This window comes from Misgurnus anguillicaudatus, chromosome 10, assembly GCF_027580225.2.
Source record: "Misgurnus anguillicaudatus chromosome 10, ASM2758022v2, whole genome shotgun sequence".
Lineage (NCBI taxonomy): Eukaryota > Metazoa > Chordata > Actinopteri > Cypriniformes > Cobitidae > Misgurnus > Misgurnus anguillicaudatus.
In genome coordinates this window covers 1,057,259-1,082,901 of record NC_073346.2, presented here as the reverse complement: position 1 = coordinate 1,082,901, position 25,643 = coordinate 1,057,259, and the positions used below count along the sequence as shown (strand labels likewise).

The 25,643-nt window shown below is 36.7% G+C and overlaps 1 protein-coding gene across 2 annotated transcripts in view; it reads left to right on the top strand.

The window, feature by feature from the left end:
* Window positions 1-25,643, top strand: part of atg5 (ATG5 autophagy related 5 homolog (S. cerevisiae)) — a 30,405-nt gene that overhangs the window by 1,070 nt on the left and 3,692 nt on the right. Inside the window, exons 4-7 of one of the 2 annotated variants that reach the window (XM_073871765.1) lie at window positions 1,008-1,086; window positions 1,949-2,111; window positions 3,754-3,848; window positions 8,494-8,619. In XM_073871765.1, coding sequence (XP_073727866.1) covers window positions 1,008-1,086; window positions 1,949-2,111; window positions 3,754-3,848; window positions 8,494-8,619 — 463 coding nt within the window. The remainder of the gene's footprint in view (window positions 1-1,007; window positions 1,087-1,948; window positions 2,112-3,753; window positions 3,849-8,493; window positions 8,620-25,643) is intronic. The other variant, XM_073871766.1, reaches the window with a different exon arrangement.

Genomic DNA, 25,643 nt, shown 5'->3' with positions numbered 1-25,643 from the left:
TTTCCTGTTTGGGCTTTTCCTGTTCTGGCTAAATGCATACATTTTTATTTCTAAAATTTATATAAGTGATACGTTTAAAGTGATATGCTGCAACCTGTACAATTCATCACCCTTCTATTAAAGGAACAGTTTACCCAAAAATGAAAATAAGCCCATATTTTACTCACCCTCAATCCATTTTATGTGTATATGTCTTTAATCCATACAGTTATTAAAAGTCTTTTGAGGTGAAGTGATGGGGTTGTATATGGAAACATATTTCAAACTACGGCAGTACATGTGTTCACACACTAGAGACGAGGACAGGTTAAAAGCTTTACCTCAGAAGACTTTAATAACAATATTAGTTTTTGATGGATGGATGGATGGATGGATGGATGGATGTGTTTTTGGAGATTTAACATTTGGGAGCAATCATTATAAAGCTGAAAAGAGCCAGGATATTTATTTAATATAACTCAGAGAGACTGTGATTGGCTGAAAGAAGAAATTCATATACACCTAGGATGTCTTGAGGGTGATTTTCATTTTAGGGTGAACTTTTGCTTTAAAGGTTTATATGTTTTACTCTGTCAAGGACTGGTGTAGAGACAAGTGATTTCTCACAACACCATTGACATTCCTAAGGGACACATACCTTAAATCTACTGTGGGTCACAAGTTTGGATAAAAGTGACTACCGATAACATGCATATAGATGGGTAGAAGCAACATTTGTGTGTGTTATTCCTTACGTAAATCACTCATAGTAACTCTAATTAGATGTAATTCATTCATTCTTTTGTTTGGAGGTAGGGTGCAAGTGTTTGTCATATTGTTGCCCTGTGTCACTAGATGGCAGAAGAGATCAAAGCTTTGGGATTGTTGCCTGGACTGTTTTGTTTCTGCTTTATCATGCTCTGTGGAGAGCCCTGTCAACCACAAAAAGCATAAACTTTAATTCTGCTGACACTGTATTGTTTTATTTTATTTTATGTACTGTTAATATGATGCCATATTTTTTTAAGGCATTACCCCATTGGGGTGTTGTTTGATCTTCATGCCTCAAACGCCGCTCTCCCTTGGAATGTGACAGTGCACTTTAAGGTGTGTGGAATTTATTTATCATTAATTGTGACAAACAAAAACAAACAAAAATTGAGTTAAAATAACAATTTTTTGGGGAATTAAATAAAGAAAGACTTGATAGTGTTTAATGTTTATTTATCTTTGAGATTTAGAAGAGCTTATGTATTTTTTTTTAGTTTTGTGGTGGCTATTGTTCAGAAGAGTTTACATGATGTGTGATAATTCACTCAATGAGCAACAACTGTGCTAATGCCAGTACTGAGACCAGTCTCTTCTTACTTGCTCATCATATTGTGGTATATTATAATAAATATGCTACAAAGTTAATGAAGATTTATATGTTCCCATCATTTTAATGTGTAGCATTGTATTTTTACAGTGACGGTGTAACTAATTTAACATTTTGGGTAATTTTACATGATTAAATCAGATTTCTTAAAAAAAGTAACACTTTACAGTAAGGCTGTAGTTGTTAACAATTAGTTAATGCATTAGCTAACATGAACTTTCAATGATGAGCAATACTTCTACAGCATTTATTAATCTAAGTTCATGTTAGTTTTGGCATATACTAATACATTTATAAAATCGCGCATCTTAACTGTTGACATGAATTATTAATGCATCGTGAACTATCATGAATAACTGTATTAACTAACATAACAAGAATTAATACATGCTGAAAACCGGCATTGTTCCTTCTTTGTTCATGTTAGTTTTGGCAATTACTAATGTTTTACTAATACAACCTTAATGTAAAGTGTTACCAAAAAATAACCCTTAAACAGTACTTAAAAATGTTATGTGTAATATTGTTACCAAAGTATTGTTAGACATTTTTGCAGTTTACGCTACAGTTGTGATTTGCTTTGTTTTGTAGAACTTCCCAGAACATGAATTGCTTCACTGCTCAACAAACTCTGTGATTGAAGCACATTTCATGTCTTGCATTAAAGAGGCGGATGCACTCAAACACAAGAGTCAGGTTATTAATGACATGCAGAAAAAGGACCATAAACAGCTGTGGATGGGTCTACAGAATGGTAAGTATTGCTGCTGCACTTTAACTGCATTTTTGACCCCCGTATGTGGGCTTTAACAGCACTTTTATATGCATGTTCTAATATGCACTGTGTTCATTTATATACTTAACCTGCTATCCCATCGATTTCATACACTTCATAGTTTATATAGCTGCAAGCCGTTACCACAAGTTGTTATTAGTAGTTAATTTGAAGGTGAATATTTTGGCCATAGACTGTAAAAAAAAGATGGACGACGCCAGTATCCCGATATGGTGCTGACATCTTGGGTCTTGAGTCTGTGCAGTAGCGATTTCGGGACCAGTCATGCACAGTAGTGAGCAGGAAGTGAAGCCGCGAAATCAAAACCCCGCCCTCGCTCTCGTAGAATGCACATATCACACGATATCACAGCTGTCAATCATGACGTGACACCACTGTTTTTATATCATTAAATAACTTACTAAACACAAACCTATTTTAAAAACAAACATTTGAATGTACACCAGCGTGATAAAAACTAATGTAAATCACAGAAACCAGCTTTGGAATAAAGATAATTGAAGTGTAATTAATTTTTTTAGTTGGTCTCAAGTCCCATTGAATAACATAGGGAGGCGGGGTTTATGACCTATACTGGGACCAGTCACTGGGTGGCGATCGAGACGTTTGATTTTGACATAATTTACTTAACCTCAAATGGTTTTAAACAGGTTTTAGGGGGGGGGGGGGGTGAACTATCCCCCTCCACCCAGGGGGTTTCATGCAACTGGTGTCAAAACTCTCATGCCTGTAATTCTGCACACTTCCTAACTTAATGATAACATTCACATGTTGTTTATGAAGTGGCAGAGAAAAATATGCTAATTTTATAAGTTTCACCATGATAGTGTTGACTACTTAGCTAATCTAGAGGAAATTCTTATTTAGTAAACGTGTATATCATAGTAATTGTATACATTTTGCATTTGTCTGGTTCACAGTGACCAGTGTCTTCTGTAACTTACCTCATTGTGTGCTTTGTTGGAGAAGCTGTCTTAAAGTGAATGACTGCTACTGCATTTTCAAGTATTCCAAGAGAACATTACCTTTTGGGTTTTTGATACATCCCTCTATTATCTTTGTGTGTGCACGTAGGAGCACAGCTGGCCCGCTGCGACACTTTGAAAGCATATTAGCTTAGCGCAACCAGAAATTCATTCAATGGTACCGTAGAGATCAAAATGCTTAGAAGTGACCAAATATTCACATTTCTACTAATTTCCACTAGTTATACGAGCAGCTGGTTGGTACAAAATAACTTACTAAGTAGAAGATAAAAGACTGAAAATGTTGTCATGTTCATTTAGCACTTATGGGAGTACAAACTCGTTGCCAGTAAATAACATAGAGATGTAAAATCTTTTCAGGCGAGTATGTTACTGGCAAAAGCTAGTTGCCAGTAATACCCAGTAATGTAATTTCTACAATTTTTTATATTTTGTAATGATAGATGCAGAAAGTACAATGTGCTGTTTTCAAATTCAGTATCACATCACAAAAAAAGGTCAAATTTACTGGTCGCACATGTGCGACTGGATGTAAAATTCAGTGGCACACTCTCAAATTTTGGTGGCAGTCTGGAGCCCTGCATTGATAACATGTATTGTTTTGTTTTTACAAGATAAATTTGACCAGTTCTGGGCCATGAATCGTAAACTTATGGAGTACCCCACTGAAGAGGGTGGCTTCCGCTATATTCCCTTCAGAATATATCAGGTATTTAATTGTTTATTCTTCTTTAAACAACATTGTTCTCAATATTGAATTAACTGTAGATCCTAGCTTGTCAAACCTAAAATAATTTTGATTTGGAATAATGAATGAATGAATGAGGGCTGTTTGTAAGGTTATTTCAGAGGTTATTACAAGCATTACCAAAAACTTAATTTATCACTGTTTCATCTCTGCTGTTGTTTTGAGCCGTACATTTGCCAAACTTATGTCAATGCAAAGACGCGATCAGACTCGTCCTCGAGCGGGGCATGCGAATGACGTAAATTGGGCTGCGAGATTGCCGCAAAAACACGTGCTATTCGCCTCAAAACGCGCCTTTCGCGCAAGTTGAAAATATTCAACTCAAGCGAAATATTCGCATGACACAAAGTTAAATCCTGCGAGTAATCTAGTGCGAGATCTAAATTTGGAGGTCGCACATGAGCAATGGTTTGTAAAAAGCTTGCACTGCGTAAAAATTCAGGAGCTCTATGATGACAAAAGTAAATCGAAAGATCGTTTCTTGAAATTGGCAAATTTAGCGAGCACCGATCGAGTCACTTAATGCGATGATCGTCAGATACCGATCTACGGCCGATCGATCACAGCATCCCTACGCTTCAGTGCTTAATCCTGTTCTGTACACACAGCTCACTTATTTATAGGAGTGACAACTGCATTCTACTACCAAATTAACTCCTGCAAAATGCAGGTAGTGAAAACCGTATTAAAAGAAATTCTATGCAGTGTTATCAAAACTAAACTGAACAACTAGTTGTTAATGATGTATTAAAAGGACATTCCACTTTTTAAAAAAAATATACTCATTTTCCAGCTCCCCTGGAGTTGAACATTTGATTTTTACCGTTTTGGAGTCCATTCCGCTGATCTTGGGGTCTGACGCTACCACTTTTGGCGTGGCTTGGCATAGTCCATTGAGTCTGAGTGGACCATTGGCATCGCACTTATAAATAACCAAAGAGTTTCAGTATTTTTCCTATTTAGGGCTTGACTCTTCTGTAGTTACATCGTGTACCAAGACCGACAGAAAATTAAAAGTTGTGATTTTCTAGGCAGATATGACTACGACTATACTCTCATTCTGGCGTAATAATCAAGGACTTTGCTGCTGTATCATGGCTGCAGGAGGCGCTATGATATTACGCAAGCAGCCAAAAATAATCCCCTTAGCAACTTTCAATCACTACGCCTGCTGCAGCCATGTTACAGCAGCAAAGTCCTTGATTATTACGCAAGTTATTACGCACCTTCTGGGACTCTTAAATGGAGGTCCTTTTAGCAAGAAGCGCCCCAAGATTTTCTCCTGGATTAGAATCAATATTATGTTGAATCATGACTAGATGTGTCCAGTTTACAACCCTAATCTAATTGTTGATTATTGTAATCTTCAATTTGAAGAGTATACATATGATGTACATATGAGATGAATTTTTCCTGTAGTTTAATGAAGTTTACTTAACAGTTTACGTGTTTCGGCCTATGAAATGTGCATTAGTGTGCAAAGTAAACTTCATTCGCAATCATTGCCTACTGCAGTGTTCATTCATTTTGCATTTAGTGTTTGAAAAGAAAATATTTGAATGTTTGAAATGACTTTGAATGCCTGGATTAAAGCTCAGTAATACGGTCTGCCCTGACTGATTTAGCAATAATTATGTCATGAAACAAAATAAAACAATCTACAATTGTCTCCATACTCTAAAGAGTAGCTTCTTTTAAAGGGCGTAGACATGACAGCATCTTCTCTCTGGCCTCTTGCTTTTGGAGAAAGGCTAATGATGTCGGTTCATGTGCTACTTTGCCAGCTAGGGTGTCAGGGGAGTTGAAAAGAAAGTGTCGGCACCCAGCATATCACACTTCTCATCAGTATCAGGGACCTTTTGGATAATGCTAGGGTCAATAATTAATGGTGGCGTTTAAAAATGTAAGTTGCTGTTACTTGTCACACTCTCTCCTCTCTGACTCTAGAGATCCTCCTGGTAGAAGTGATCAGTGAGTCAGTTTTTCTGGTAATGTGATCGCGTCGTCCTGATACACCTTCTTTTCCTGAGACCTGACAGTGCCGGTGTCAGCTGCTCTACCTGAGCCATTGTTTTCGCAGTGCCTAGATTGACTCCTATTGTTTGTCAGGCTGTTGTTAGGCACCATGGGCCTAGATCTTAAAGAATGATACCTTGTGTCACTGACCGCATGCAAGTTGAAAACTGGATCCTGTCCAGCATTCGACACCTCACCTGCTCATTCAAGGTCAAAGGAAAGACTACGTTATAACTGACAGCTGTTAATCCACTCAGTATCTCATTCAGTAATTCCCAACGTTACAGGCGAATAGTGTGGGTTTAAAACAGCTGCTAAATGATGGCATAAAATTTTTATTTTTAGCCATCTATGATGCATGTGAATATTGGGAAATAAAATTATTTTTTTAGGTCTCACAAAGCCTCTAGTGCCATATTTGCATATAGTTTCCTCACAGATAAATACAGTTGAAAGAAAAAGTATGTAAACCCTTTGGGCTTACTTGGATTCCTTCATAAATTGGTCATAAAATGTGTTCTGATCTTCATCTAGGTCACAACAATAGAGAAACAGTCTGCTTAAACTAATACCGCACAAACATTATACGTTTTATAGCTACAAAAGTATCTCTAAAAGCCTTGATGTCCATGTGTCCACGGTAAGACAGATTGTCTACAAATGGTGAAAGTTCAGCACTGTTGCTACACTCCCTAGGCATGGTCGTCCTGTAAAGATGACTGCAAGAGCACAGCGCAGAATGCTCAATGAGGTGAAGAACAATCCTAGAGTATCAGCTAAAGACTTACAGAAATCTCTGGCACATGCTAACATTTTTGTTGACAAATCTACAATAAGTAAAACATTAAAAAAGAATGGACTTCATGGGAGGACACCATGGAGGAAGCCACTGCTGTTGAAAAAAAAAACATTGCAGCACGTTTGAAGTTTGCAAAAGAGCACCTGGATGTTCCACAGCACTACTGGCAAAACATTCTGTGGACAGATGAAACCAAAATTGAGTTGTTTGGAAAGAACACACAACGCTATGTGTGGAGAACAAAAGGCACAGCACACCAACAATAAAACCTCATCTCAACTGTGAAATATGGTGGAGGTGGCATCATGGTTTGGGGCTGCTTTGCTGCCTCAGGCCCTGGACGGATTACTGTCATCAATGGAAAAATGAATTCCAAAGTTTATCAAGACATTTTGCAGGAAAATCTTAAGACCATCTGTCCGCCAACTGAAGCTTAACAGAGGATGGACGATGCAACAGGACAACGACCCAAAGCATAGAAGTAAATCAACAACAGAATGGCTTCAACAGAAGAAAATAGTGGCCCAGTCAGAGTCCTGACCTCAGCCCGATTGAGATGCTGTGGCATGACCTCAAGAGAGCGATTCACACCAGACATCCCAAGAATATTGCTGAACTGAAACACTTTTGTAAAGAGGAATGGTCTGGAATGGTGCAGGTCTGATCTGCAACTATAGGAAACGTTTGGTTGAGGTTATTGCTGCCAAAGGAGGGTCAACCAGTTATTAAATCCAAAGGTTCACATACTTTTTCCACCCTGCACTGTGGATGTTTGCATGTTGTGTTCAATAAAAACATGAAAACGTATAATGTTTGTGCGGTATTAGTTTAAGCAGACTGTGTTTCTCTATTGTTGTGACTTAAGCCCTATTCGGACGGGATTCGTTTTACAGGGGGACCTCTGAGAAAATTGTGCTTCTCAGAGGTCCTCTGTGTTTTTAATCCTGTCTGAATCGGCCATGTCTGTGTTTTTTCTCTGACGACCTCCGTAAGAATTCCAGAGCAATTTACCTAATGTTTTTCGCCGAACTCTGAGGTCCTCTGAGAAATTGAAACCCGTCCTGATGCAAATGTCTGTGTTTGCCCCTTAATATCTTTTGAAAACGTGGTCCATTTCGTATTTTGGCCAACGTGGTAAGGTCTTACTAATGCATGTATATTGTATTTCCTGAGTCCCATTCATATGATATCAGATATGGATGTTTTTTCGCATTCAGCAAAATAAAATATTTAAATCAAGACGAGCTGAATATCAAACACTGTAAAGACTGGCCACTGTAATATCATTAACGTTATAAGAAACTCCATTCAAAGTTGTTCAACTCCGGAATGGTAATGTTAATTAATAACGATAATAAATTGTTATTAATCATTATTTCTTCATTTCTTTGGGTTTATTATAAGCAGACAGTTATATAAAACACGTAGGCTAACGTTACTTTAGTAGGATCGGTACATAAAATCACAGACGTGCTGGGGGACACGTTGAAACCCAAACGTTGTTTGGAAAACTAATCCCGTCCGAATAGTGCTTTAGATCAAGATCAGAACACATTTTATGACCAATTTATGAAGAAATCCAAGTAAGCCCAAAGGGTTCACATACTTTTATTTCAACTGTATGTTGTTGTTGTTGTTGTTGTTGTTGTTATTTTTTGTACGAAAATGTTAAAGCTACTGTGAAATGACAATAGGAACAGGGTTATAGGAAAAACTGAATTAACATGCTGTTATTAACAGAAAGTGTATCTAAACACTACTTTCTAAAAACTTTCATATCTCTCATTTTAGACGATGAGTGAGAGACCGTTTATTCAAAAGCTTTTTCGCCCCGTCTCCCCTGAGGGCCACCCGCTCACACTGGGAGACCTGCTGAAGGATCTGCTTCCTGCTGCCATATGTGTGGAGGATGAGCCATGTTCTCTCAAATAAATCTTACAAAATAATTTAAAAATATAGCAGCAAACAGCATTTATCAGGGTCTAAGCAAGTTCAGGAAAATAGGGATAAGGTCCTGATTAGGAAATTAAATGTGCTACTTCAGCCTGTCCTGGGGCCCGTTTCAATAAGGAGGTTCAAGCAACTCTGAGTTTAAACTTGAACTCTGACTTGACTTACTCTGAGATAGTAAACTCTGAGTTTTCGGTTACAGAACAGCTGATCTGAGTTAGTTCAATCGACTCTGAGTAGGTTGACTCTGGGTTAAGCCCATGCACAGCCACAATGAAAAGCCATCATCAATGGAGCTTAGATATTACGATTCACCATGTCAACAGCACGTGACAAAGAGGTCTTAATCATTTTTACTACTAAACTGAAAGTGTTACTGCAAGTGTACAGCAACTACAAGCATATATTTGAAAGAAAAGAGTTGTTTTTGTAAATTGCTACTCTAGTAAATGCGTACATTTAATTTTTTATCACAGTTAAAATATCCAAAGTAAATGAACTGAGGACTGTACGTTATTATATTCATTTACATGCAGGTGCAATCCCATGGACAAAAAGATGAAAGCATCTCAGCTAAAAATGAAATTAAGCATAATACTTTGTCATATAAGGCTACGAACTTTACAAATGTTTGTCATGAATAAAACAAAAATTCGCCGAGCTGGGATTCGAACTCCAATCGCCAACAGTACATCTGCCCTAACTACTGCATACAGCACTACCCACTAGACCCTGTGATTTTTTTACATTAATGTTATAAAATAAATGAGTCCGTAATAACCGTACAACCGTGATTATTTATCAGACTATAACCGTACCATCAAAATCTATAATTGTTGCATCCCTAGTTGTGAGTATCGTGTGATACGTATAAAAGACCTAAACATAAGCACACTTCCATTGCACATGTATACAAGGTATTTTTGGATTGTCAGTCTAAACCACCCCTTTTAATACAAACTAAATTTCATTCGACCAACCTCAGTTATCATCGATTAAGATGTTTACATGAAGGCTTTTCAGTCTGATCGAGCCGTCAGTATTTGGTTGCATGTAAACATAGCTATTGTGCGCTTACTAGATACAGATCTATTTGTCATTTTTAGCGCCACTCAAAATTATATTTTGAACAACATTTGATAACAATCAGCTCAGGCAAAGGCAAAAGGCAGTAACTTGTTTTTGGTCGAAAGTGAGCTATTGATATTTTTGGGGTCTTCAAGACCTCCTGTATCATGTGGATAAGTATCATTTAAGTAACACTAAAATAAAAACAGTAATTTACCCTGAGTCACTTTAACCATGGATCTTATAACTGCTTGCTATGAGAAAGGAACCCGAGTTTGTCCGCGTTGTCAGGAAAAACTGAGCTCTGTATCCGGCTCGCAGTGAAGCCGATGCACGATCCTTTAAGAACATCGGCGCTGATGGCCTTGATAAAATGGAGATGCAGGTGCATGGCAGATCTAGCAAGCTTGTATGGTTTCTTACTTTTTGGGCACTGTGTACACAGTTTAACACTTATCTGATAATGGGGCACGTTAGTAACGTTAGCATTAGCAGACATGGGTAATGTTGTATCATATACTGGTTATATTTCAAAAATGACCCTCTAAAAATGATCACTTCATTTAACATCTATGTCATTTTTTTTCGGCGACTAATCAACTAAAAAAAATTTATTCGAACAAGCCTCTCCTGGTCGATTAATGATTAGTCGACTATTAGGGTGCAGCCCTACTATAAAGTCATTTTCCTCAGTTCCACAGTTTAGCGAGTCAAGGTCTTTTGCCTTTGTAGGGCAGTATGTCCAAAATCATTTAAGAGGTAACAGTAATATTTGTAAGCTAATGTATAACCCGTTTTTAATTTCTCAGCATCAGTAGGTGGCCTTGTGCCAAAACTGTGTGTGTGCCATTGAGGTTATGGTTTTAATGACATGTACCAACTTTTGTGTCAGTATGCCAAAGCATTGCCAAGATACAGCCTGAAGACAATTTTGGCGACCTTGTTGTGAATGTACCTAGATACTATATGCAAAGTTTAATGCAAATTAGGCAAACAGTCTCGAAGGAGTTTGAAAAGTTTTTTTTTTTTTTTTAGAAAATTCTAAATGTCAGAAAGAATCATTGACTGAAATGTAATCGGACTTATACATTTAGCAGGGAATGAGGATTCATAAAAAAATATTTTTATGCTAGCCCACCTGACTTTGGACTAAAACGTAAATGAGCTTATTATGGTGCAACCTGGAGTCAGGCAGATCTCATTGTGCTTGCTTGACTAGCAGAGGGATTTGCTATCCCATCAGGTTTGGTTTCTGTACGTTTAATGGGTTCTGACGCCCAGACAGTTTTGAGCAGAACAAAATAAGAAGTAAATCAGGACTCTAGACAGCAACTTTATTTTTTGCTGGTGCCGCTTGTAAAACTGATAATTACTTTTTTTTAACCCTCTGATGCAATAATGAAAGCTTGGGTTAAGTGCATGTCTTTAGTGCTTGGTTTTTAGTGCATGAAATAAACAAATATTTTTTTTTCAAAAATAAGATTTTTTTCAGAAAGTGTCCAATCTAGTGGACTTGATCTTCCTGCGCACTCAAAATATGACAAAATAATTATAGCTATTTACACAGATTACAGCTAATATGCACAACATTGTATATTTTTAAGAGATTGTTCACCCAAAAATTAAAATTGTCATAATTTACTCAGTCGCATGTTGTTACAAACCTGTATAAATTTCTTTGTTCTGATAAACACAAAGGAAGATATTTTGAGGAATGTTTGAAACCAAACCGATCACAAACCCCATTCACTTCCACAGTATTCTTTTTTCTTTTATAAAAGTCAGTGAGGCTCATGATTGGTTTGGTTTCAATTCCTTTGTGAAGAGTAAGTAAATGATGACAGAATTTAAATTTTTGGGCGAATTATCCCTATAAATGAATACCCTATAAATATTAAATATACACTTACAAACAAAACAGTCAATTACATGACATGGAAATATATTTGGCGATATGATGTCCACTTCATTGGACACGTGGTTATTTGAAATGTACTACTTATTTGAAATAACATTTAAGTAAATAAAAGAATAATATTGTTATTTGGATGTTACTGTATATAATCATATTTTTAAGTTTCTTCTGGAATATAAGGATTGATAGGATAATACCAGCAGTAGTCAGCAAGTGTGGCTGTTTGCCAGCAGTTACAATGACTGACCACTGAATGAACCTCAATGGAGTGGTGCAGCAGAGAGCACTCTAGAGGCTGATTTGCAGTTTTACCACAGAAACCATTGCATTTAGGAGAGAAAGGCTTTTAAATCGCTGTACACTGCAGTGACCACTATGCATCAGAGGGTTAATATACAGAAATTTTCTATTATGCAAGCGATTACGTCTATGTCTCATTCAGTCACTCTTCCCTGATGCCTCCCCGTGTCATTCCCTCCTTTTATCTGGACAGTCAGGGACCCCCAGCAGCGGTAAAGCACAGGCACGTCTGGTCTGTGTGAGGGGAGCGCCAGGCAGAAAGGTTGCAAGAATGTATGTGGTCAGGGCAGTAACGTGTACATTGTTCAACTTTAAACGAAACTGTAAAGCTCCACAATGAGAGTACACAGCATATAAGTTTAAGATGACGTGAGAAACAGCCCCTCTCCATGCAAATAAGATGCTGCGAGGAAGCCAGATGCCGGTCACAAGTTCAAGTGAAAGTGAAAAGTGAAAGTGCTTGTCAAGTATGCAACGCATACTCGAAATGTGACCTTTGCATTTAACCCATCCTAGTGAATAGTGGACACACGCACTGCAAGTCGTGAACACACACACGCACACACCCAGAGCAGTGGGCAGCTATCCCAGCGCCTGGGGAGTAATTAGGGTAAAGTACCTCAAGGATACCACTGTTGCAACCCACTGGCCGTAAGCCTCGAACTGGGAACTTTCTGTTTACAAGCCCGACGCTCTAACCGACTCTTCATACCAGCATACTCAACATGTGAGCTTAATTTATTGGGTTTATTGCAGACACAATGAAAGCAAAAATGCCCACAAACCTAATTCGACTCGCTTTATATCTTTTAAGATTGATGGAGACTTGGACGCGTCTTTGTAGGGGTGACACATTTTTTGGCGCGATTGTAATGTGGCATACTGATGTCCAGCAGTGCTTAATGTAGGTCATCAAATGAAACACATCTATTTTAAAGTAGGGTGACACTTTAACTTAAAGGGGTGTTCATAAGACTGACATGACACCTCCACCATCATGACACAACACGTGTGTTCATGAACATGAAAGAGATTTCATGGATGTTTATGATAACTGTCATTAAGTGTCATTCGCTCAATTATGTCATTTTAATGCAAATTTCAGATGTCTTTGTTATGACAACTTGACATAAACCAATACATCATAACTTGTCATGACAACTTGACATTACCAAGACAACATAACTTGTCATAAACATGACATAGCAGATAAATTATGGGTTAACATTACAATAAACTGTCATGTGGTTGGTTTTGACATTGGCTGTCATGAGGCCATTATTACTGCTTTTGACCACTTTTTACCAGTTTTGTAACATCATTATGAATATTCTTCATTTCATGTTTTTTTAGTTTCCTCTAGAAGTAAAATCAATAATCCAATAATAATAATAATAATAATAATTAAAATTGATCAAATTAAATTTTATTGCGATTGGAGACAGATTCACCTAAAATTAAGTGAAAACAGTGCAACGGTGGGTTATGCCATGCAGTGTTTGGTCCATAGCGCTGTAAAAACGTTAATTTAATGTTAATTTAATATTTTTCTTTTTTGTCCGAATTTTAGAACTATCTGTGTGAGGAAGAACAAGTTCTGTTATTTGTCAGTTTTTTTATGTATTGTGCACATACATAAAGTTAAATATAATCTTTTGACGTGTCTGTTTATTAACATTTAGTATTAACACTTAATGACTACATGCTACGTGCTAGATCATTGAGATCGTCCAATCGGATGCGTCTCGGTGTTCCACGGTCTAGACGTAAGAACAATGGATCAGTGGCGGCGCTTAAATTATGATGCCTAAAAGATTTATGACAAGTTATGTTGTCTTGGTAATGTCAAGATGTCATGACAGGTTATGATGTATTGGTTTATGTAAGTTGTCATAACAAAGACATCATAAACAATTGTCATCTTTGCATTAGAAATGACATAATTGAGCGAATGACACGAAGTTGCCATAAATGTGCATAAAATCTCCTTCATGTTCATGAAACGTGTCATGTCATGATTATGAAGGTGTCATTTCAGTATTATGAACACCCCTTCAAGTAAAGTGTTACCAAAATGATTTAACACAATAGTTTTGATTATATCAGTGAAGTTGGTTAAAATATTTAAAAATATAAATATTTAGTAAAAAGAAGCATACAGTAAGTTTTACTGTTTACAAAAGATGTGGTAACTAGGAGTGTGGTAAAGATACTAATAGAGATGTTTATCCATAAACAAGAAATTATCTGTATTCATTTGTAACAAGCATTTATGCATGAACACATTTGGATGTAGTTTTTTTCTTGCCCCAACTTGTGACTCTGGTCCCGGGGTCACCCAGTTCAACTGTTAGTCTAGAGCCCTGAAAATCCTTAAAAAATACAGCAGTGTTCCAGCACTTTGTGCTAGAATCCTAAAAAAAGCATTAGTAGTGTGGACTTAACTCTTACTGGAGTAAGAAATCAAGATTAGAGCATAAGAGGAAATCACATCTTACAGATTCACATAAAGGATGAGGAAAAAGGGAATCAAGGAACGAAAATATCAGGGTGGTGTGAATGATATTCACAGCCAAAACGGAGGCGATCAGGGTTTCTCCTGAGAGGAAGTAGATAAGCAGACAATAGTAGTGACAAACAAAGCACCTGCCTGCATGGCAGAGCACATCTGTGCCGCTTCCAACAAGACTCAATAACTGCTTGCTTTGTCTGAAGGCCTGGTGGTATGCTTAAAGAGAAAGTGGCATTTTGTCTTTCCTCTGTGTGTTTGTTCCTCCTCTCTTCCATATGTGTGAGATGTGCTTTGATAACGGAGGACAGTCTGAGATTACGGGGAAATAAGTTCTCTGATCTCATTTCCCAGACTGAGTGAGAAGAATAAAGTTTTTTTCTCACAGACTGGCTTGAAAAGATACCTTACTTTTGAAGCGTTTGCTTAATCAATCATTTAAATGTGTAAAATCAGCAGTTTATGACTTTTAGTGTGTTTTACTCGTTTTATGTTATTCACTCCACGTCTAATGAATGTCATGGAATAGGTTTGATGGTAGTGTAATATCACAGATGACTTCCAGTAATGTTATAGTTGGAATAAAGTGGGGATTCCCTAAAAATATGGAGTGCATCTCTCGGCTAGATTCGTCTTAAAATGTTTGTCTTTCCTACGCTTATCACGATAAGTTAAAGATCAATGGATTGCATCTCTCTGCTAGATTCATCTAAAAATGTTCATGTCTTTCCTACGCTTTTCACGATAAGTTAAAGATCTTACATATATCGAAACACCAATAAACCATATTTAAGACCTTTCACTGTTCTGCACGGCATCTTAAGCTTAGCATGGGGAAATTTTTAAGTAAATAAGAGACTGTGTGGTGGTATTATTTCAAATAAATGTATTGCACAGAAAACCCCCGCCCATCAGCCCTTCATTTCCACCCACGCTACAAAGGGGGAAACCTTCAGCTGGCCCACCCACCAGCACTACTGATCTCTTTGTGGGTTGACTTTCAGGTGACTGTGAAAGTTAGAAAAAACTGCGTTGTGACCGTAAGAAAAGGGGCTCCTTGACTCAAATATCATCTGATTTAAAAGATAAAACCTTGAAGTTTTATTTACTTTATTTTGTATAGTTTTTGGTGTTTCTCTGATCTTTCTCGAAAAGAAGATCTGGAACTCAGTCAAGCCCTCATTCCCAGTTAGTGTAAGGCCGTTGCTGAAACTGATGTAAATAACAAGAAGGTGTTTGCTGTTTGACTGACTGTATTTGCATACTTTAACACTCAGTATATATATTACGTATTTACATGGTTAATTTTTCATTGCTGATAAAAAAAGTGTTCCAGGGATCTGTAATAAATAAATGTAATAGTGCAGTACCGTTAATAATAATTCATAGAAATTCAATTATATAATAATAAGAAACATAATTGACAGATGAAATGATCAATTTAGTCATTTTAATGCATTAAACCATTAAATAGTGATGTTATACTGTGATATTACACTTGCAGGGCTTTTATTGGATGTTACCGTTTTGGGTTGTCATCATTGTAGTACATTTAAGTGTAATTGTTTCACACCTTCATACATGCCTACACCCCATCCAGAACTTTACGTTATGAGCAGAACCTTGTGTTACCATGTTAACCTTGTGTTACTTGTGTTAAGCGGCACTAAAGCACATTCCCACTTGTTTTCTTTCACTTCTCCGTGCTTGTGGAATGATCTTCCTATTACAATCCGGTCACCCATTCAACATTCAAAAAACAATTAAAAACCCATCTCTTTCAAAATACTTGACATAGATATTGACTGCATTTCTGTTTCTTCTATCTGTTTAAATAGAACTCACTACTGAATAGACCTTTAATTTTATGTTATAGACCTCAGCACGACAAACACACTCCGCTGCTACCCTGGAGAAACAAACTATATCCATTGTTTCCAAAATACTGACTTACTTCTCCTTAAATCCAAAATGACACTTCTTCTTTTGTGCCATTGTTGAGTCTTGATTTAAAACAAAGCTATCGCTTGAAGTGAGGCCTGTGACTTTTACGGTCCTTGTTTCTCGCTTTTCCGCTGATTAACATGTGGGCATGCTTTTCCAGGGGAAGTGCCCATAAAAGAAGTGATATACGTAAGATGTACCCATGTTCGGAAAAAAACGCTCAGAAACTTACGAACCCTGGCGAAGTGCCTTCGGCTTTTTTGACACCTTGCCTATGTTTAGCATGAGGAAACCAACTCTTAAACTGTGTTAATAAGTCAGAATGCAAGAAATACCATTAAACCCCCCATTTTAACCAAAAATGGATTGCAGCTTTATGTCTGAGGATTCTGCAATCATTTACCCATGGTTTCACAGACGAGGCTGAAGCAAGGCTTGAGCTGTCTCAACTGAATTTTTACGAAGACCTTAAGGGCTCGTTATAGTCGTGCGTAGGTTGATGTAGTTTGAGTTAAATCACTCCTCAACTTGGCTCATCTTTGTTTTCACCGTCACAAACGGAAATACCTATGACGCAGTTTCTTTTACCTGACGGGAGGGGTTCTGGTGGACCAATCACAGCGCTTGCGGTTCGCGTAGATCTGACGCGCTGTTAAAAATTTTGTGAGGTAGCTACGGCGTAGGACCTACGCACGACTATAAATCGCCCTTTAGTCCTGACTTTAGCTAGGCCTTGTAACTCTGTCACGTAAAGAAGTAGAATCAACAATTTAATTTGAGTCATGTCCTACAAAACCTGTTTCTGATTTCATTTTTATCTATAACTTTTTTATTCCTTGTGTTTTAAGTCTTGTTAAGGGTACATGTTTTTATCCGTTCATTTGGTTATGTTCAAATATTGTCTAGTATTTTTATTTTTATTTAACTTGACCACAAGGTCACAAAAATTGACTTGAAGCTGTATCTGGGCAGCAATTTGGCAAACTTAAATGGGGAAAGTTATTATTTGCACGTGTTTTAAAGGCTTGCAAATGTAAACACTCAAGTGATTATAAATAATTTTACCACAAAAAGGTGCTAAAGTGAGCAGTTAACTTTAAGCACACATGCGGTTGGAATGTGTCTGGTCCAACTCCAATCAGACGTGATTATCCCTATGCCCTTCAAAGATCAGAACCCTTGATGTGTAAACTTGAGTGAGAGTTGTGCTGTGTCTCATAGTTGATTAAAATAAATTTAGCAAAAGAGCACTAAAACGCAACATAATTTTCACTTTATGTGGAGCGACTGTTTATGCTACTACATCTTCCTAAGGCACAGTTTGAAATTTGCCCTCCTTCACAGAGAAATAAATTTCAAAAAGCGAGCGAACATAAAATCTTTCTGTTCTTGACAGGACACATAAAAACAAAATGATCTCGAAATATCAGTTTTCTTTTTCTAATTAAAACATTTGTTTATGTCTGAAGTGTATGTATAGAGTAGAGGCAGTAACCAGGGCCTTCATTTATAAAGCGTTTTTATGCACATATTTTATCTTAGACCGTGGATACTCTCAAATCCGCTTTAAGGCTCAGATTCATAAAAGACGTCTTTGACGTGTAAAAGTACTTACCTCCATATCAGGTTCCCATTTGGCGTACGCATATTACAGTATTGCTGGTAGGCATATTCAGAACTTTTACAGCGCCAAAATGCTGTTTTCAAGTCATCATCTGTATTCGGGCTTAAAAAACCAAGGCGACTCTACCGAAGCCTTGCACGTTTTGTCCGAGTCCGGCCTGGCCTGACACATTAACTGTAATTATGAGCCCGAGCCCAAATTAAACCCGACAATGTTTGATAGTGTGCTGTGATGTTCTCAACTACAATTCAGAGTTGTTTGAACTACAGAAATCTGTTCAGAATTATCTTAGTGAACTAATGCAACAAGGATGAAACATGTAAACTGCTTTTACTAAACTGCTTAACTGTTTGTTTTTATTCTGAACGGAAACGTAAAAAAACGTGTGCATGCAATAATGATGCACACAGAAATTGAACAAGAATGAATTGTGGATGGCCTATAGAGAAGGCCTACTACTCTTAAATAATTTAACAAGGTTTAGAATAGATTTTAAACGAAATATGATGGCCTATTTTGAAATGTAGGGCTATTCCGATGCAAAAAGGTGTCCATAGGTTCAGGAAACTATTTTCTAGTTTGTCATCTTTTCAAAATATAATTCAAAATAAAGGTTTAAAATAGTGCTTTATTTAGTGAAAGTAAAAACGATAGAATTCAGTAATTAAAAGGTGCCATGCATCGATTTCAATCCAAATGAATCCATATGGAATATATTCCGACAGTTTAGGATATGATCTTTGAATTTTAAAGTCGAAAAATATATTATTTTTAGTGCACCGTCCAGGAGGCATGCATGGCAAACTGAAACAAAACTTTTAAAGGCGGAGTCCACGATGTTTGAAAAACGCTTTGGAAAAGGAGACGGGCCGACTACCAAAACACACTTATAGCCAATCAGCAGTAAGGAGCGTGTCTACTAACCGACATCCTTGCCGGGTTGCGTATGTGTGGGTCGGGTCTATCAACAGAAGGTCCAGATTCTATTGGGGTAGGGACGTGTTTGTTTAGGTGATTTCAAATATCAACATTGTCTTTAAAACATCGTGGACTCCGCCTTTAAGACACAAATATTACGTTTACATGTAAAAATATACTTAAATGAAACCCTTGAATTTAAATGTCCACCAATAATCGCCTTAACTCGAGTGATGTCAATAATGTTTTCATGTTAACTTAGAATTTAGAAATATTTAAAACTTAAGCAAATGATAACAAAGATTTTTTTTGACCACTCGCCATTGTAGCAGTCAGAGAATTTGGCCTTTGAAAATTGGTTATTTACATGCTATTCATTTTTATGAATTAGATTAGGGGCGCTTACAAGGCGGAATTCTAAAAGCATTCTGCTGCGCACAATTCCAAGATCATTTCTGATTTATAAACCGCACATCTGGAAAAGAGGCGTACATAAGTTTTGGTGCGTACGCTCCTTTTCTCTGAATCACACTTACAATCATTTCAGAAATGGTCTTAGATAAAATGTATAGTTCCTTTGTCGCACTTTTATAAATAAGGGCCCCTGATCCTTGCTTCTCTTAAAGAGACAGTAACCTCAATTAACCTACTTAAATCTCTGTCATTAACGTTGATCAAACAACCCAAGACAAAGAGAAAATCACTTCTGTAGCTCTAAAAAATAATGATATTTAATTTATACAATAAAGTTATTATTCATTCGATTTCTAATGCCAATTTTAGACCCTACTTAATGTGCAACTTTGTTCTTTTTTATAAATGTTTGTAATTTATTTATTTGTTATTCGATTTTTCCCACCCCTTTTTATGCTGATCCGAAAAATGATTCGATCTGTGCCTTAAAAACCTTAATGTGATCTGAACCGTGAGTTTTTTGATTACACACTAGACAAAACTAAATTAAAGTTATCCAGTGCTCTTTGGTTGGTGTCATTTTGGGCATCTGTTATTTTACCGTAATTCAAAAAGATAGAAACCATCTTAACTAACTGATTTGCAATTCAACACTGAGAGAACTATCCAGTTTATTGACAATATCTGTTCTCTCAAATTTTCTTAAGTGCTCACAGCTGTAAGTCTATCACGCGGTTTAACAGACAATGCTTAAGGCTAGTCCTAGACTAAGGCACATGTTTGAGCTGTCTCAACAGAAAATTACTTGCACTGACAGATCTTAAAATATGCCAGGACCATTTATTTCTCAAGAGGCACACCAGTAAAAAAACTTTCTAAGGCATGTTTATAAAAGATGCTTAATTTAACATATTAATAATCATCTAACATAAATTAGTAAATGAATACACTAACTTTAGACCCACCCATATAATGGCTTTTCTGTGGGCATCTGTCATAACTGAACAAGAAGGAGAGTTCTGTACAACTACTGTACAAGTTTGTTGATTGAATTTCCCTTGCATAATTCTGAGAGTGATGCTGGGGACGCTCCCACCGTACACCCTAACCAACTCTACACACACACGCACAACATGAAGGAACCTTTTCCTCCTCCTGTTCGGCACATAATTCCTGAGTGCTGGTGTCAATGTGTAGTAGTGTAACTGCATAGTCCTGTCTTAGACTTTTTGTTTAACTCAGATGTTGTTCATTCATCTTTCTATCTGTGCCCTGCAGAAAGTTAGGGGCTTTTTGAACAGATTTCTTTTTATATTGTTGATGTATTTTTAATTTAAGTATGCACTGTAAGCCCTGACAAGTTGATTCAACTTTAAAAAAAAAAAATAGGGTAATCCGCTGCCCTAAAATTGTCAACTTTAAAAATGGTGAACAAACAATTGAAATTTTTTGTTCACTAAATGTAAAATGTCTTCAGTAATGTATTCTTGTTAGATTACTCAAACATTTTCTGTTCTAGAAATGGTTAGTTAACAACATGAGAAACTTTATTTCACAAATTTTATTTTACATAGTTTAATGAAACTTGTGAAAAGATGAGCTCTTGACTTTACTACAAAAATAATAAGCAACAATGTTAACAAACACAACTGCAGTAGTATAAATAAGGAAAGCACACACCAAAACAAAAGTCATAATTTATGCATAATTTATGTAGCAGTTAATTTATGCAATGCGTGATGGGTAAAATGTTAAAATCTAGATATTTAAATAAGCTAAAACAATTTGATTCAACTCAACATTTCTTGTTGAATGAGCGAAATCATGTAATGAAACTAAAACACTTAAGTAATGGAGGAAATGTTTCTGCGTTTAAGTTAAGTGTACTTATTTGGGTTAAAACAAAATGAGAGTTCACAGTGTGTGTAATTGTGTTCAGATTGAAATAGTGTGTTTAGTCATATTAGCCCCCTTCCAGTGCATTCACCAGTTCTATGTTCTTCTCGGTATTTGTGGGAGGTGATGAGTAGGCGTGGGTTTTACTTTTTAGTTGTATGAATCAAAGACTAATCAGACTTTTTTTAACTGAAATAGAAATTTCTAAAGGGCATGCACAGGTTTTGTTTCTTGTAAAGTGTTTTCATTTAGATTTGATTTTCCTCTGTTATTTGTAAGTGTACTCTTTGTTTTCAATCTAGCGTTGGGTCAAAACGGGACAAACCCAACAATTGGGTAATAAATGAACTTGTGCTAGGTTGTTTCAACCCAAAATGCTTCAACACATGGTTGGGTCAAATATGAACATTTTCTTGCTTAATTTAATCTCGCATTTAGGTTTGTCCCTTTTTGACCCAACCATGTGTTGAAAATAACCCTTTAGAGCTTTTGTAATATTTTATAGCCAATTTAAAAAAAGGAATGAAAAAGTCCTTTAACAGCAACATAAACACAGCACATACAGACAAACGTACAGTGGCCAGAAAGAAGATGCCACAACAGATATAACGTTGATCACTTCTCTTATTTTAATATTACTCAATATTTACCCAAGTCTTATGCAAGAAAAGGGTTTCAAGAAAATCTTTAAGGCTTGGTAGTTTCATAACCATATTAAAAGGTGCTTGTTTCAAAAATGAAGGGTTTTTTGCCATTACTAACTACATGAATAATACATGTAGTTGAATTGGAAGATAATTGAGCTGACAGAGTGCAGAGGGAAAGCTGAGGTCATGCCTTTTTAACCACTCCTTTAATAAACAAAAGAATGCATTATTATGAGAAATTCCTTCCTGCGCCCACATTATCTTTTTCCTCAACTTCTTCAGCCCTGAGCTACAACTGCTCCGAGTCATGATAAATGGAGTAAGTTGAATGGACGTGATTAATTGTGTGTGTGTGTGTGTGTGCGTGCGGTGATGTTCATATGCTTTACTGGGAATTTCTTTGACGTTCATAAAAATTGGGAAATACTTGAAGAGGTGAAAACATACAGGTTGTTTCTTTTTTGGTGTGAACGATCCAGTAGGTTTTGATGTATTTTAGGATTATAAGAAGGTCAGCCAGAGCACATGCTGATGTTTGTATCATCACTTGCTGTCAGACCGAAGCTCATTCCCTCCAACTGCATTAACCATTTAACCTCCATGGGTCAGCAGGGTAATGTCACTGCCTTTAGCGTTTCCTTTAATTTTCAATCATGTGTAACTAGCTACGGAGTGTGAACTTGCTGAATTTGCTGTTAGCAGATGACAAAGTGGTTAATAATAGCATTAATTGTGCTGCGTTTTCTCCAACAATAGAGCCTCTCATGAAATGTTTTATGGGATTTTACCACATTTGATCTGATTGGAAGGATTTTTTTCATGGGCCTTATCCTCGTACTCCCTAAACTGTGCAGAGTCTGTCACGGGGGAGACGTTGTAACAGGTATTGTTTTGAAATAGTGAAAACTATTTTGTTTTAAGCACGTTTTGTACTATTGTCTCTATGACACATTGCTGCAAAAGCGTCTGTTAAATGTAAATGTCTAAATGTAAAGTCTTCATGCCGTATGCATTTCTTTTCAAATAAATATAGTATATGCAATTAATAGTAAATAACTTCAAACATTTTATAAGAAACAAAGAGCTGAAATTTCTATTTAGCAACTGTCAAAATATGGTGTGATTACTAAAACCAGTCAAAAGTCATGATTTTAAAAATGCTTTATTCTAATGGCTTATGCTAATAAACGAAGAGTAGCTAACAGGTTATCTGCATACATGAAAACTCTTTCGCTACTGTTTAAAAACTATCCCACAATGCATCTTGTTTGGGTGGTTGAAAGAATATATATATATATCAGATACCTTAAAATAGTTTAATGGTTAGTGAGAGTTTCAAGCTGTGTGTTGTTCACTCCCTACATGGACAGATACTCACATGGGAGTTTAGTATAACCAGACTTTTCTCGAATTACTTACCTATGGTCGTTTGGCTGTTTCCTAATTTTTATATCTGGCTTGACAGTGCAAAGTTGTTTGATGTCCATTTTCTCATTAACTAACAATCTTTCAAACAAATTCTGTAACAACTATTACAAATGGGTTGATTTTATTACCACTTGCAATGTTCACAACCTGAACACATACTAACGCTGAACCTGTCACGCAGACTGATATGCACTTTACTGACGTGCAATGATACAGAACTATGTTCACATAACGTAAAGACTAGAGGGGCAGACTCAAATCTGCCCATATGGCTCTCAGTTAGGGATCACTTGCTGTTGAGCAAAGGCAGCCTCTGCCCCTCTCAGCCTCATCATTACATGCAGTAGCCAACCGCGCTGTGTGCTCAATTTCCAAACATATTTTCATTTCACTTACGACTTAAGATAGTCTAGAAACACAATATTTGTTAAAAAATATTAGACACATTTACAAGTTAGCGTTTAGATTTGAGATCGATTTAAGATTATTGAGTTTTATCTTTTCAAATGAATAAATATTTTGGTGGGGCATTGCCCCACCTGCCCACACAGCCTCTGTGCGCATCACACCTCAGTTTGCTGAACAACTGAGCCTGATACAAATGCAATTGTATGAAATGAGAAGAATGAACAATAATTAAAATAACATTATTTTAGTTGTATTCATTTTAATTGTTTTCACAAATGAATTGAGATGATTTGCCTGTTTGCCAGTCTCCCAAACCGTCACGTTGACAATTTAAATTTGACTCATGAATGAAAATTATTTTATACATTTAACATCAGTTAACGTGATTGACACACTCGCAAATTTTTGTCATTTCTTCAGTACTGGTCAGGGTGATTTTAACTAGAATATTTTGACAGCCCAAAAGGTAAAGTGCAACAGGCTGCCTGTTTGAATACCTTGGTTTTATAATAGGCTATACATGCAAGTACAGTAGATTCATACTGAAAGTTAACCTCGTAGCATGTATAACACTAAGTAAGTTAATAGTGCATTTACTCAGCCATGAAGATGAAGGTAAAAACAAAGAGATTATAGACAATGGTAAAGCAAGCAAAGTAATGGGTAGGAGCATAAGATTTTGAATTGTTGGTTTGTCTGCATTCATTTGTTATAAAATGTCATCTGAACTTCATAAAAGTCTCAAGTAGACAAAACACAATGTGCTTAAGATAACAATACACAATTATAAAACGTTCATGTCTTTACTGAACAACTAGTTCTAACGCAACAGTGCCACAATGTGCTTGAGCAACAACATGCAAACAGTTAAAAGTTCACTTACTTTTCCACATAACTGTTAATGTTAAATGGGATGTGTTCAGCAAAGACATGAAAGATTATGATTGTCTGTGTTTTGTTAGCTTAAGCACATTGTGTTAGACATTAATGAAATAATGACATTTGTTAATGATAATAATACCAGTTAATTTTGAAAAGAAAGTAATTCCAAAGGGCTCACATGCTTTTCCTACCACTGTATAGTCTGCACATTACAGAATATATTATGTAAGGAAGACAAACCAGAAAATGTACGTGTTTGTGTTAAGGCTTAGTAATGTTAACGTAACTATTGTATTTTTTAACATTTACTGTCACTAATACAATTTGTGTGGGTAAAAACTAAGTTTGAAAATTTTGAGGGGTGGCAGTACTGACCTTGCATATCCCTCAGCAAATGTGCAGTTGCGCTACCTACGCTTGCTCCTTCTGTCTCCAGTTCTCTGTCTTTGTTTTTTTTTTGTGGATTTACATTTAAATAACTGTCAGCAATTTCAAAATTCTCTTCACTACCCATGCTGCAATCTACAGTGGCAAGAAAAAGTATGTGAACCCCTAGGAATAAACTGGTTTTCTGCTGTGATTTGCCGTGGAATGTAGTCTGGTCCTCGTCTGGGTCACGGCAATGGACAAACACAAGGTGCGTGGGGTGACAACACGCGGGTAGTTCTGGTTTCTTGTGTCTTTTTTGAGAACCCCCATTGAACATTCATAGTGCTGTAGGAAAATGTAAGTGAACCCTTAGATTTAACAGCTTGTTGAGCCTCATTTGGCAGCAAATACTTCAAGCAAGCGCTTTCAGTAGTTCTGAATCAGACCTGCGCATCGTTCAGAAGCAATTTTTGCTCATTACTCTTTACAAAACCGCCTTAACTCAGACACATTTGTAGGATGTCTGGCGTGAACCGCTCTCTTGAGGTCATTCCACAGGTTAAGGTCTGGGCTTGGCTAGGCCACTCCAAATGGCACATTTTGTTTTTCTTAAGCCAGTCTGTAGTGGATTTACTACAATGCTTAAGGTCATTGTCCTGTTGCATCAAC